Source organism: Leuciscus leuciscus (genome assembly GCF_965113295.1).
Source record: "Leuciscus leuciscus genome assembly, chromosome: 3".
NCBI classification, from domain to species: Eukaryota; Metazoa; Chordata; class Actinopteri; order Cypriniformes; family Leuciscidae; genus Leuciscus; species Leuciscus leuciscus.
This window is the reverse complement of record NC_138727.1, coordinates 50,152,062-50,167,061: the sequence shown is the minus strand read 5'-3', so window position 1 is coordinate 50,167,061 and position 15,000 is coordinate 50,152,062. Positions and strand designations below refer to the sequence as shown.

The window sequence follows — 15,000 nt, the reverse complement described above, 5'->3', positions numbered from 1 at the left end:
TCCTTCATCGCAGACTGTGACCGAAGAACCGAACTGGCCAAGAAACGGCTGGCCGAAACGCAGGAAGAAATCAGTGCTGAAGTGGCTGCCAAGGTAAAGAGCTGACGATATGATCTCACTGCAACAGTGGGGAGTCCCTGAATCAATGCTTCTCGGCAATTTCACTTTCAGATCATTTTCATATTGAAGTTTCACACACCTGCTTTTTATCCACAGACTAGCACGTAGTCAATCATGGTCCACAGCTGTGATATAAATGGTCTTTTTATGAGAGTAAAAAAAAAAAGAGGATGAGCCCTTCGATGTGTCCTGTTCCAAGTTCCTGTTTCAATAGGAAATGCATACAAACAGAGGAACTCAGTCTGGGTTGTTTTTAGAGGGACCATATGTTATGGAAGCTTGTTTCCACCACTGAATAAAATAAATAATTGCAAAACAATTCTGAGAACAAAAGTCTGAATTGCGAGATGTAAACTCAGAACTCTGAGAACAAACGTCTGAATTGTAAGATAAAACTCGGAATTCTGAGAACAAAAGTCCAAACTGTGAGATGTAAACTCCAGAATTCTGAGAACAAAAGTCTGAATTGTAAGATAAAACTCAGAATTCTGAGAACAAAAGTCTGAATAACAAGATGTAAACTTGGAATTCTGAGAACAAAAGTCTGAATTACGAGATGTAAACTTGGAATTCTGAGAACAAAAGTCTGAATTACAAGATGTAAACTCTGAATTCTGAGAACAAAAGTCTGAATTACGAGATGTAAACTTGGAATTCTGAGAACAAAAGTCTGAATTGTAAGATAAAACTCGGAATTCTGAGAACAAAAGTCTGAATTACAAGATGTAAACTTGGAATTCTGAGAACAAAAGTCTGAATTACAAGATGTAAACTCGGAATTCTGAGAACAAAAGTCCGAACTGTGAGATGTAAACTCGGAATTCTGAGAACAAAAGTCCGAACTCTGAGATGTAAACTCGGAATTCTGAGAACAAAAGTCCGAACTGTGAGATGTAAACTCGGAATTCTGAGAACAAAAGTCTGAATTGCAAGATAAAAACTCAAAATTCTTAGAACAAAAGTCTGAATTGCAAGATAAAAACTCAAAATTCTGAGAACAAAAGTCTGAATTACAAGATGTAAACTCGGAATTCTGAGAACAAAAGTCCGAACTGTGAGATGTAAACTCGGAATTCTGAGAACAAAAGTCCGAACTGTGAGATGTAAACTCGGAATTCTGAGAACAAAAGTCCGAACTGTGAGATGTAAACTCGGAATTCTGAGAACAAAAGTCTGAATTGCAAGATAAAAACTCAAAATTCTGAGAACAAAAGTCAGAATTGTGAGATGTAAACTCGGAATTCTGGGAACAAAAGTCTGAATTGTGAGATTAAAAACACGGAATTCTGAGAACAAAAGTCAGAATTGTGAGATTAAAAACACGGAATTCTCAGAACAAAAGTCTGAATTGTGAGATGAAAACTCTGAATTCTCAGAACAAAAGTCTGAATTGTGAGATGAAAACTCGGAATTCTGGGAACAAAAGCCTGAATTGTGAGAGAAAAACTCGGAATTCTGAGAACAAAAGTCCGAACTGTGAGATGTAAAACCACGGAATTCTGAGAACAAAAGTCTGAATTGTGAGATGAAAACTTGGAATTCTGAGAACAAAAGTCTGAATTGTGAGAGAAAAACTCGGAATTCTGAGAACGAAAGTCTGAATTGTGAGAGAAAAACTCGGAATTCTAAGATATAATCTTGTAATTATAAGAAAAAAAGTTATGAGATAATGTTTTTTTATCCCATGGTAGAAACAGACTTCCATAATATCTTGCCTTTTCATAGTTTTTATTTTATTTAGCTTGAGATCAGTTTATAACACTATTCAAGTTTTTATTTGTTATTTCCCTCCCTCTCTGACCCTTAGTATCAGCCAGCCTGTTTTCACTCCTCCTCCTTTAAGACTTCTTGCTGTGCTCCGAGTGTGTGACGTGTGTGTGTGTGTATTGCAGGCGGAGCGTGTGCACGAGCTGAACGAGGAGATCGGGAAGCTGCTGGCACGTGCGGAGCAGCTGGGCGGCGAGGGGAACGTGGAGGAGGCTCAACAGGTGCTGGAGAAGGTGGAGAAAACACGCACCCTGAAGAAAGAGGCAGAGGTCAGTGTGGGGTCACAGCTGGAAACATCACTGTAGTCCTCTGGAACTGGTTCAAATCACAAATCAAAGGTGTTCATGTTTGCAACGGCATTATTACAGTTAATTGTGTTCATCTAAACAGCGTGTTTGTGTTTAGGACATATACCGCAACTCTATGCCGGCCTCCAGCTTCCAGCAGCAGAAGCTGCGAGTGTGTGAGGTTTGCTCCGCTTACCTCGGCCTCCACGACAACGACCGCAGACTCGCCGACCACTTTGGAGGGAAACTTCATCTAGGTTTCATCGAAATCCGTGAGAAACTCGACAAACTGCGGGTAAGATGGCAGCAAACGGAGCTCAATCCCCCCCGTGTCGATCATCATCTCACTGACGAACTGCTCTGATTTCCAGAAAGCTGTGACGGAGAAACAGGAGCGCATGCGCACGAAGAGAAGAGAGGAGCGCGACAGGGAAGAGGAGCGAGCCAGAGAGTGGGAGCTGGAGAAAGAGCGGGAGCGCGAGAAGGAGCGCGAGAGGGAGCGGGAGAGAGAACGGGAAAGAGAGAGAGATCGCAGGAGGTGTGATTCGCTTTCATTTGTTCGGGTATCACTTGAATTTTATCGATTCCAATAAGGTAAAAAAAAAAAACGTAGATATTCACATTTAGTCTTATTGCAAAACATTTAATTGTAGCTGAATATCATGAACGAAAATCAACAGGCTAAAGAACACTTACACAAGACAAGGAGTGTTTGCCTGTGGTTTTAAAATATCATTAAAATACAACTAGCCTTATTAATATAAATTTCAAGCATTATTAAAGAAAAGAAAAAACGACAAATAAAAAATCAGCAATCGAAACAAATAGATACAACTTAAAGATACGATTGAAATAAACTGTTTTAAGATTTTCACATATTCAAAGAACAGAAACTAATCAAATGTAAAATAACACTGCACTTTATAAATAAAATATACATTACAAATATAGTGTGAGTATAATATAGAACGAGTGCATTTTCTCTGTCTTTTGTTGTTTGATTAGTGTTGTGATAGAGAGGGCAGCAGGAATATTAGGCTGCTGTCACTTTAAGAGCTGCACGGATCCAGTATACTGTTACACACTGCAGCACAGAAAACAGCGAGTCGTCTCACGCTTGAATTGTTTAAAGTCATATTGAACTGCTTACAAAGGAATCGAAATTTTTATTTTAATAGAATACAATTCCTGAAATGGAATCACTTTTTGATTCCAAACCCTACTCAGATGTGTTCATAATCCGGCCTCCAAATAGTGGAAGCAGTGTTTTGAACAAACTCACTGACTCGCAGAAATGAATCTATGTGAAAATGTAATTTAAAGAAGCGATACAATATTAATTGTGCTCCATCATGATGATTTGTCCCCCTTTAATTGCCATCATCACTTTATCCCTCTCGTTTTAGGTCCAGATCCAGGAGTGGCGAGCGATATCGGTGAGGAGCGTTTTTTGTTTCTCGTAACATCTGCAAGGAAATCTCCCGTTTCTGCATCTTCTCATCTTTCTCTCTGGTTTTCAGGGAAGGAGGAAGCTCGTCCTCCCATCGCTCTCGTCGGCACCGTGAGGATGGAGAACGGGAACGAGAGCGGGAGAGGAAACACAGACACAAAGATCGCCATCGCTCTCGCTCCCACTCGCACAGGAGCAAAAGGAAGAGGTACCAGATCAACTTTTGAGGATTGAGGAACTATCACATTTGAGCAATTAACACTGAGTGTACGATAGTCAAGGGCAGTTATGTGTGGTTACGTGGTAAAAATCAGTGTGAAAACAACGGCATTATGACAAGATACCGATTTTAAATAATTATGATTTACATTTTATTAAATAATGGAAATTATTTATAAATTATTAAATAATATTTGGAATTTAAATATAACATAATTTTACTTATTTTTTTTCAATTAAGTGATTTACATTTGGAATGAAAATTTGAAACTATTTTCAATAATTCTAAATTACTTTTCAATTCTTATTTATATTTAAAATTGAAATTATTTTTAAATTAACTTATTTTATTATATATTTTTAAATATAATTTTTATATTTTTATTGAAATGTATAAAATAATTTATATTGGAATTTTATTTAAAATTATTTTTAAACTATTAAATCCAAATATATATTATTTAACTTTATTTTAAACTATTTAAAGTAGTTAATTTTAATAAAAAAAATTATTTATGTTTGGAATTAAATATATCTGAAACTCTTCAATCATTTTTTAATTATTTGGAATTGAAATTGAAGTAATTTATAATTTATAATGAAAATTAAAATTATTTTAAAATGTACTAATTTATATACATTTTATTTAAATAAATAAATGACTAAATCGTTTAAATTCTAAACACACATTTAAAATGATCTGAAACTATTTTAAATAAATTTATATGTGGAATTTAAATAATTAGAAATTATTTCACAATTAAATGAATCTTTGTGTTGTAAACATAAAAGAACAAACTAGTATTTAACAAAATGTTTCCTCTGTCGCACTCTTAAGTACTGGCTCTGACCTGGATTTCTCCAGGTCTTCCCACACCAGAGACCCGGAACAGCCTGTTCCTCAGGAGAGATGGCGGGAAAACCCCGCAGACGAGAGATGGCGGGACAACGGGCGCCGCGACCCGGAGAGAGAGCGATCCCCGGCCTCCCCAGACATCAGCCAAACGGGAGAGCGGGAGCGATCCGTGTCTCTGGAGAGGGATCAGCGTTCCAGCTCCGAGGAGAGAGAGTCCGGAGAGATCTAGCACACGAGAATCAGACACTTTACAACGATCCCTGTCGCGTCCCGTAGCCGGCAGTCGCCCACACTGATCTGTCAATAACTGAGTGACCGTTTCATCCGGTTACTCATACATCAGTAGAAGCTCGGCGGCTACAGAGAGGAAGCCAGTCGCAGATGTGTGTGTGTGTGTGTGTGTGTGTGTGCGTGTGTGTGAGACCAGCATCATTATTTGAGATACAAACAACGCCTCAGACAGCAAGAGTTACGCACCGTGATCTAGTTGCTCCAAACTAGTCAGCAAAACCAAAAGAACATTTGATGGAAGTGTAGAGGGGAAAGAGTGTGTTTAGAAGTAGCTTATTTTTTATCTTGGGAAATAAGGGCAGGCGGATGAAGGAAACGCCTGCAGGAATATAAACCAACACTGAAGAGAACAGGGTTTTTCTTTTTCTCAGCATTTTAAACTGGTTATTTTTTCCCTTTTTAATAATTAAAGGTCGTTAAATGACTGAAATTATTTTGATGTGGATATTATTTTCTCATGTCCCCCCTCCCCCCCCCTCTGATTTCATTTTTTCATGGATATAAACTCAGCTGAACTGAGATCTTAACCTGGTGATTTTTATTTTTGTTCCCCCCCCCCCCCCCCCCCACACACACACATAAACTAGACCAACTTTTCACACATAACCGCACACGTTTATAGCTCGGCTTACATTGTTTCTCATGGTACCAGGATGTTTTCAGAGTTTCTCTTTTCCCCTTTTTATCACTCTTTGGTTTTGCGGTGTTGAGACGTTGTCTTGAAACTTCATCTTGCCTTGTCATTATGCTATGAAACAATAAATCTGTTGCTTTCGTTGTTTACGTGTGTTTCGGGCTTTTCATCTTCTTGAATGTCATTTGAGTTGATTTTCTGCTTCTGTTGAAATCATTGTCAATATTAATAGTAGATTTGCATGGAATTACAGTTTGTACATTGCAAGACAAGTGTTGAGCGTGTAAAAAGTCCACTACACTTGTTACCCTTAAAATATGCTGCATGTGATTACATCTAGATTTATTCCTTTCTTATTTATTTAAAAAAAAAATCAAAAATGCATTTACCTTCACTGAATCAACTTCAGTACATCGGTACACCAACTAAACTTAAGGATTAAATCAGTTACAAGTTACCACATTTTACAGTAGGCCGATCTGATATGAGAGATGTATATATATATAAATCTCTCTGATATCAGATACTCAAATCTCAAACTAGCTTACTTAAGACAAGACCGGGTATGGTTCAGATTCAGAATGAATGTATAGCTTTGATGAAAGGATTTGAACCACTTAAAATGTTTTATTTATTTATATATATATATATATATATATATACACACACATATTTGTGTGTGTGTGTGTGTGTGTGTGTGTGTGTGTTAGACCCTTAGTAAAAACAAACTTTTTTGGTTAAAAAAAAAGTGTTCCACAGAAAAACAGTATTTCAAAAAATGTATTAAAAAAGGATATAACGCATTTTATTAATGGATATTATTAATTAATATAATTAATTTCGTATTATTTGTGAATGTGAGGTGGTTTCTGTACGCGCGAGGGCAGCAGCGCGCGCACTGTGGCGGGTCGCGTCTATGTGACGTCAAGCGCGTGAACTTTGAAAATGAGCGCGAGCGAGCAGGAAGCAGCGTCTCACGAGCTCTCGCTGTCTTTATTAGATAAACAAACAAACAAGTAAACGCGTATTTCATAAACTAAACGCGCCTTCCTCATCATGTCGCTCCTGAGACCGTACAGTAAAGTCCCCGAGCTGAACACCGCTACTGTCCTCGTGAGTAATAATGCCATTGATGCTGTTGATCAGTTTATTCTTCATTTGACTAGTATGTAACGTTACTGTCTCTTATGATAGTTGGTTGAAAATGAAGAGGAGCTTCAGTCCAAACTAGCCGACGCCATTGTACAGTATGAGAAAGAGTTCAACGTCAATGTGTGAGTGACAAATATCTAAATAATCAAAAACAATTATTTTTTTATTGTAGAATATTATCATTTATTAATAATAATAATTACAATTTCTGCTTAAATTTATGGTATATAGGCTTATGATTATTATTGTAATGAAAACTGAGATTGTTAATATAATGTGACTATTTTTAATGTACTTTCAAACTAAAATTATTCAGACACCAGATATATATTTTCATATGTCTTTGCTGGTGTGTGCAGCAGGACACTATAGTTCATTTATGTAAGTGAGGAGAGCAAAATAAAGCTGTGACATATTATACCCTAATATTATTCAGACACTTTGAGCTGACCATGTTTTTTTCTGTAATTGCTAATGCGACCTTTTCACACACAGACTGAACTAAATGAAGCATTGCTTGGTGATTGGTTGAGCTAAACTGGTTTTATATAATTGTGTAGTTAAATTTAACAGCTGACAGATATTGTACATAATTCATTTATGAGACAGTCTAACAGAAGGATGGACAAAACCAGTGAAATATCAACTGATTTAATAACTCTGAGTGAATAAAGCGAATAAACTGTGTGTGTGTGTGTGTGTGTGTGTGTGTGTGTGTGTGTGTGTGTGTGTGTGTGTGTGTGTGTGTGTGTGTGTGTGTGTGTTTGACAGTACTGTACATAAGCGAGTGTAAATGTTCCTGATGCGTTTCAGGCGGCTGGCCAGAAAACTCCCTCTGCCCATCGAGAACAAGGAGACTCGCCCGCGTATTGATTTAATCGTTTTCATAATCAGTCTGCTGTCCGAGCGCAGGTACACTGATCTCTCTATAATTAAGAATAATAATGCATAAAAAAGATTATAAAACAGAAGTTGAACTCTCTCTCTCTCTCTCTCTCTCTCTCTCTCTCTCTCTCTCTCTCTCTCTCTCTCTCTCTCTCTCCCTCTCTCTCTCCCTCTCTCCCTCTCTCCCTCTCTCTCTCTCTCTCTCTCTCCCTCTCTCCCTCTCTCTCTCCCTCTCTCCCTCTCTCTCTCCCTCTCTCCCTCTCTCTCTCCCTCTCTCCCTCTCTCTCTCACTCTCTCTCTCTCTAGTCTTCAGTCAGTGGAGAGCTCTCTCGCTCATCTGCACTCAGACTGTTTCCTGGGGAAGGTGTGTTTCCTGGTCACTGATGGTGAGTCTGATGAGAGCCTTAGTGGGATTGAATGTGAGATTGAATAAGTCACTCAATAACGTCCACAATGGTTTCGGACACCCAAATGGCTGTTCCCTCTAATAGTCCCCTATTTAAAGTTATTTGGCTTTTAGTATGAATATGTTAGCCTTACTGTTATCTATAAGCTAGTGTGCACCAAAACAATGACAAAATTCACATTAAGAAGACCAAACCCAACGTTTAAACTGAAAAATCGGGTTGACGTCAAGTTCTTCTGACGTCAACCCGACTTTCATTTCCATCCAAAATCGTCCCCTGACTGACGTAACGTTACTCCTTCCTACTCAAGGACCTGACAGAAATGTAGTGGAGTAAAAAGTACAATATTTGTATTTCAGATGTTGTGAAGTTAAAGTAAAAAGTTTCCAGAAAAAAATCATTCTCAAGTGAATGTACTTTGTTACGGTCCTCCTCTGCACATGATCCTTCAGAAATCACTCTAATATGATGATTTGATGATCAAGAAACATTTATGGTTATTATCAGAGTTAAAAACAGTTGTGCTGCTTTATACGTGTGGAAACTGATTCAAGAATCTTCTGTAACATTATAAATGTCTTTACTGCCACTTTTGATCAATTTAATGCATCCTTGATTAATAAAAGTATTAATCGTCTCTGATGATTGTGAGAAGAGTTTGTGGTCAGTGTGTGTGTGTGTGTTTGCAGCTCGCTGTGGCTCTCACACTCAGGAGCGTTTGGTCAGCGTGAGAAAACTGGCTGCTTCACATCAGTGTCCCGTCCTCTGCGCTGAGCACAGGGTAAGTGTTCACACACACACACACACACACACACACTCTCTCTCTCTCTCTCTCTCTCTCTCTCTCTCTCTCTCTCTCTAACTCTCTCTCTCTCTGTCAGACTGCAGATGGTGTGATCGCAGCATCCATGCGGATCCTCAACATCCTGAAGGTTTCGGCGGGAATGTCTCCCATAGCAACGACTGCCCTCTACCTGTCCTCTCTGACCCGCTGCTCTGCGACCTCTGACCTCGAGGAGGACTGACCTCTGACCAGATGAACTGCATTAAGACTCTGTTCACTACTTTGAGTTTCCGCTGAGTAAAGACGTGTTGCAGATAATCTCACAGGACTGCAGTAGTTCAGGCGGTGTGAGGAATATCTGAACAGAGGAGTCCGTGAACTTGACCTTTCCCATGTGACCTCACTGTCTGCTGTGTGCTCACTCACATTCACTCTTTTTACTTTTCCTCCAGACCAGCAGGGGGAGCCATTGGGCAGCTATTGGCTATCTCCTAAACAATTATCCCTTTACAATATTTATAAATAAAATATTTGAGATTTTAACCAAAAGACTAATGTGCTATTTAACTTTGACTATTTTACTGCTACAGTTAAATACATGTTTGTCATATATTTACACACTACTAGTAAAAAGTTTGGGTGTACTTGGGATTTTTTTTCTTTTTTTTTTTCTCTAGCACTACAGGATTCCATGTTGTGTTATTTTATAGTTTTGATTAGTTTTATTATATTATTCTCAATTGTAGCTGATGATGATAATAATAATAATAATGATAATAATAATAAAGAAAGAGTAGATGAGTCCAAACTTTTGACTGGTAGTGAACATACAAATCAATATTATTCTTGACCTGAAACTATGATATCCAATAATTATGTTAATGAAGATACTTTTATTGACATGAATGTCTTGCAGAATTTTTCCCAATATTTTGACGTCTAAAAGTTACACAATGATTTGCGTAATTAAATCTGAAAAATTTTAGTTAGTTAAATATGCAAAATCTTTGTTAGTTTTAGTACTTTTTATTATTATTTTTTATTTTATTTTTATTAGTTATTGTATTTTGAATTTCTATTTTTTTTTATTAATTTTAGTTTTAGTACTTCAAGTTAAACTGAATGAAAATGAGAAACGCTTTGTTGATAACTAGCTAAAATGAAATAAGTTTAAGTTTTTTTTATATTTTATTCTAGTTAACATTTATTTATTCCAGTGAACATCTTCACCATCCCGCTAGCTCTCTTCTTTTTTTTTTTCTTTTTTTTTCACAATATCATCACATTTGAGTAATCATCATAACTTGGGTATCATTCGAAAGCTTAAACTCAAAATTCATCCTGTGAAAACTGTTTAGAAATCAGATGTTGCGTTACCATGGAAACGGTCCTTTAAATCCTTTTCGCGGGCTCCTCCCCCTAGTGGGCGGAGTCATATTTCATATAGATACAGACGGTTGTCCGGGAACGCCCCGTCACGTGATGTGAATTTAGCCCGTGGGGGAAAACATTGCCTTGGCGCTCATTGAAATACACGGGGCAATCATGCCGAAGAGTTGCTGTGTTGTTTTCTGTACCGCCAATAAACAAACCAATTATTAATTGATGTTCTACATCCTTCCTAATAAACACACAGAACCGGAAATGAGGACAATGTTTTAATATTACTGTGTGAGTAGATCCCTGTATGATATAGTAGTGGGTGTTAAACTCGTATTAGGCAGTGGTGGGCTAGTTTTGTCTACATCCCTTACGAAAAAGAACTATAGTAATCCTATAAGATTTCTATAGTAGTGTATAATACTTATGTGATGTTCTGTAATACCTCTATAGTACTTCTATAGTATATGTCCCAAAATACTATAGTATTCCTATAGGATTACTATAATATTTTGTCCCAAAATACTACAAGATTCCTATAGTTGTTTTTCATAAGGGATGTCTCATTCACATTAGCGTTATCAGCTGAAGGCTCATGACGCGAGCCGTGAACCTATGGAGTAGAGCAGTCTGTGAGTTAGTTAGAGGACTTTATAACTTCTTAAGTGATCACCGTTTTACAAAAGGATTAATAGTTTGGAGTGAAGCATACGTACAATTGGTAAGTGACAAGGTTTTATGGAGTTATAGTATGCAACATAAGTTGATTGAGTTATAGGCTAATGTTACCGCTACAGCTGCCGCGATGTCTTGGAGATTCAACCAGATCACAAAATATGTCTGGAAACGACACCTCCGGCCATTTGGTTGGGTCATTGACCCAGTTTTTAATTAAATAAGGGCTATCATAACCTATTGCAGTTAATTTTACAATGTAGCCTACCGTTGCCGGTCGGCAGGTGTCAATGACTCGCAATATCACATTTTTGTCATTCAAATACACAGGGGCGTCACCACTTTTGAATAAGAAACAATATCAAGACTATAAAACTCCTCCAAAAACGCGCACACACTCAAACCACCTGCCTGCACATTACATTTTTGACTGATTCTGCTTTTATTCCGGAGTCCCTTTTATTTTATTGCTCCGTTGTCGCATATCAGTCACAAAATGCGCCACGGGGAAGAAAAAAACATCTATAGCCTAAGTCGCACTGGACTAAGTCGCATTTTTTTTAAAATTTATTTCACAAAAAATAAATAAAAAAATGTTACCGACAGTTCTCCGTTACGGACGTGAGCGCTCTAAAGCGGCACTAAAATAATGTTTTAAAACTTTCACAGAGACCTCAAACTGAAAGCACAAAGCCTGTCTTTAAATTTAATTTCGTTTTGTATTAATTGTATCTTAATTTTAATCGATGTTTCATCAACAAATTGTCTGGATTTAATAAGAAGTAGCCTAAATATAGGCTATTAGAAAATAAATAATCAGGATACGGAGGCGCTGGCGAACCTGGAGCTCGTCTCATAATGAAACTCAGCGTGGGCCTATAAGGTAGCCTATTGCCTCACAGACCTGAGACATATAGATAGCTTGAAATGTCTACTTTTAAGCAGAACAATTCAAAACGAAAGAAAACAGACTGCGCTGCTTATGTAATTCGTATGAAATGTGCATTTCTCTCTGGCGCTGCGAAGATCGCGAGTCGTCAACTTCATCTGTCTAGCCGACACTGACATAAAAAATAACTGTTTTATTAGTAAACAATTAAAATGTCTCCTGCTATATTTTACATATTTGCCTGAGGCTGTTCCTTACAAAACACTGACAGTGGGGTTTTTGACGTTTTTTTTTTTTTTTTTTTTTTTTTAAATGCGGACAAATTCTTTCGACACACACACACACACACACACACACACACACACACACACACACACACACACACACACACACACACACACACACACACACACACACACACACACACAATATTACGTAACACTCTGCGCTTATGTTTTAAAAAGATAATTTAACATGTAAATAACAATTTTTAAATAGCCCACTTAAAGTGTTTATTACAAATAAATGACTAAATGCTAAAAATGTATATATTTTAATGAACAAACATATGCGTTGCATTTATAATTCTGTGAAAACAGGGGGTGCTGCAGCACCCCCAGCACCCCCACTTCCCGCGGCCCTGGAAATGTATTAATTTGAGCATTAAACATTTTTAATTCAATGGATTATGGGTTTCACCCAGTGGCTATTTTTGGTATTACGCCTAAACACAATCTTTAATTTTTGTGATATCAACTTAAAATTTGGAACACACCTTTGTTAGATATATGGCTTTGATTTTATAGCAATTTTATAGTAAAGTTATTTTGTAAAATGTATATTTTGGATACAATTTTTTTTTTTTTTTTTCTGTACATTTGTTTTGCGGTAAACCTAAACTTCTATAACCTTTTAAGAGACCAACCTCTGTTGTGTTCCAAAGCATTCATTTAAGTTTGGATATAGTGCATTTTCACGTCTATGCTCAATAAGGGGGGTGACAGTAACAGAAAGATGTATGTTTATAGTCACCTGTAATAACCCTGGTCTACTCTGAATAAGGGCCATTTCTGCACTACAGTAACCTCATCCCAAATGCTCTTGTTTTCCCCCCTAACTCCTTTCCTCTTTTGCGTTTCCATGACAACCTCACCTGTTGCAAACCAATCCTATCAGTAACCCGAGTCCTGAATACTGGACGCTCTTTGCGAAGAAATGACAAAAAGGCTTTCTGGCATCTTACCTGTGGCACCGTCTCTCTCTCTCTCTCTCTCTCTCTCTCTACCTTTCCGTTCGTTCCCTCGTGACTGACCTCGTTTGACCATCTCTTCACTGACCACTTCATGCACAGGGTCACGGCCCCGATATCCTCTTACCCCTCAGACACACGAGAGGAAGAGCCCATCGCACTTTCATTTAACCGTTCTTTCGAACTGTGCTTGAATCTACAACCTTTCCAGTCTGAGAGCAATCGTCAAATTTTGGCTTTCTTTCCAGAAAGACGTATTCTATCCTTAAATATAAAAGGAATTATTAGTCAAGTATTTTCCCAAATGATTGGTCAGCTATAGCTACGTCTGAGGTCACACACACCACACACAATGCATTGAAATGGTGCTTTAGTTCAGTCTCAGTGGGTTAGTGTGATATTGTTCCATGATCTGCTCTGTTGGTGCCCATTTGAGTCCCTCACAAACACATCTACAGTGCAGCTGTCTCTCCAGAGAACTGCCTTTGTCCCACTCAACATTCTGTTACTGAATAATGCAGTGTGTGTGTGTGTGTGTGTGTGTGTGTGTGTGTGTGTGTTCACATGCTGAGAGATTGGCAGAGCAGGACGGCAGTGGATGCGTTTCTGCCCGCACGTACCACTTTCACACACATTCCTGCCTTTATTTATGGCCAGGTAAAGTGTGTGTTTGCTAAATCAAGCATCACTATTGGTGCTGCTCATAGTTAGCAATCCAAACAATCCCCTCATGCTGAGTGTTAAACTTTAAAGTTTAACTCGTTTGTGCTGCAGACATGAATGATGGCTTATATTATGTGTCTTGGGGAGGAAAGTTGTGTTATTTTGGGTAAAGCTGCTTTGAAACAATATATATTTTGTGAAAAGCACTGTTCGGGAAAAGAATTGGCTTGACACCCTGAGCACATGAGAACTGTGAGGCAGTAACCTTGCAAAAAACACATAGCAACTTCTTTAAAACAATTCAGCACAGCTAGCAACCAGCCATGGCAGCATAGCACTGTCCTGGCAACCAGCTAGAACACTTTAGCCGCAGCATAGCAACACCCTAGCAACCACACAACAACATGTTAAAAGTAAAACCACTCAACACACCAAGAAACTATCCAGAAAACTCAAGCAATGACATAGGAGCATAATAAAACACCCAGAAACTGCATAGCAACACCCTAGCAACCACATAGCAATGGCATTACAACAGGTTAAAGTTGTGATATATTGTAAAATACTCTATATAATAACTTGACACTCAGAGCACCTAGCAACCGCATAACACTGTCCTGGCAACCACCTAGAACACTTAAGCCACAACATAGCAACACCCTAGCAACCACATCACAACAAGTTAAAAAGTTAAACTATTCAATGCACCAAGCACCTACTCAGAAAACTCTAGCAATGACATAGGAGCATGATCAAACACTTAGAACACCTACGGCATAGCAACGCCCTAGCAACCATATAGCAATGGCATAACAACAGGTTAAAGTTATGATATATAGTAAAATACTCTATACAAAAACTTGACACTCAGAGCACCTAGCAACCGCATAGCACTGTCCTGGCAACCACCTGGAACACTTAAGCAACAGCGTAGAAACACCCTAGCTACCACATAGCAACATGTTAAAAGTTAAACCACTCAAAACACCTCAGACAACACAACTTCTAAAAAAAAACATCCAGAACCCCTGAAAAACTGCACAGTAACCACTTTAACACTCTAGCATTGTGACAGTGAGTTTTGCACAATCAAGCCCCGCTCTACAAAAAAAAATCTCGTTCTGCATATTATTTCAGTATTTCTGTGTTTTGACTGAGAATTTATGAGCTTTCAGGTTTGGCTGTGACATCATATGCAGCCATTATCAAATCACAAGTTCTTTGTGAGCTTTAAGTATGGTGTCAATAGTGTGTGCGTGTGTGTGCGCGTGTGTGTGCGTGTGTATCCGCCT

At 38.1% G+C, this 15,000-nt stretch overlaps 3 protein-coding genes across 4 annotated transcripts in view; 2 read left to right on the top strand and 1 right to left on the bottom strand.

Annotated features, from left to right (window-relative positions):
* The window catches only part of LOC309494263 (putative RNA-binding protein Luc7-like 1), a 7,779-nt gene extending 2,006 nt beyond the window's left edge, over positions 1-5,773 (top strand). Inside the window, exons 4-10 of one of the 2 annotated variants that reach the window (XM_082163533.1) lie at positions 1-93; positions 2,013-2,156; positions 2,293-2,469; positions 2,546-2,712; positions 3,581-3,610; positions 3,695-3,832; positions 4,709-5,773. The exon at positions 1-93 is cut by the window's left edge and continues 18 nt beyond it. In XM_082163533.1, coding sequence (XP_082019659.1) covers positions 1-93; positions 2,013-2,156; positions 2,293-2,469; positions 2,546-2,712; positions 3,581-3,610; positions 3,695-3,832; positions 4,709-4,928 — 969 coding nt within the window. In that variant the 3' untranslated portion in view covers positions 4,929-5,773. Of the gene's footprint in view, positions 94-2,012; positions 2,157-2,292; positions 2,470-2,545; positions 2,713-3,580; positions 3,611-3,694; positions 3,833-4,681 lie in introns of both variants that reach the window. The other variant, XM_082163532.1, reaches the window with a different exon arrangement.
* On the bottom strand, positions 100-1,825 carry LOC309494699 (uncharacterized protein; the record flags this gene model as incomplete). Its single annotated transcript, XM_082164113.1, has 3 exons — positions 100-1,312; positions 1,611-1,745; positions 1,820-1,825. 3 exons carry the CDS (start codon positions 1,823-1,825, stop codon positions 476-478), a joined length of 978 nt encoding a protein of 325 aa, XP_082020239.1. The 3' UTR covers positions 100-475.
* A 687-nt stretch (positions 5,774-6,460) lies between the features above and the next one.
* Positions 6,461-9,812, top strand: pane1 (proliferation associated nuclear element). The gene is made up of 6 exons (XM_082164550.1): positions 6,461-6,737; positions 6,819-6,898; positions 7,590-7,688; positions 7,968-8,047; positions 8,758-8,849; positions 8,950-9,812. The coding sequence occupies exons 1-6, from the start codon at positions 6,681-6,683 to the stop codon at positions 9,091-9,093; spliced, it is 552 nt and encodes a 183-aa protein (XP_082020676.1). The 5' UTR covers positions 6,461-6,680; the 3' UTR covers positions 9,094-9,812.
* Positions 9,813-15,000: the final 5,188 nt, after the last annotated feature.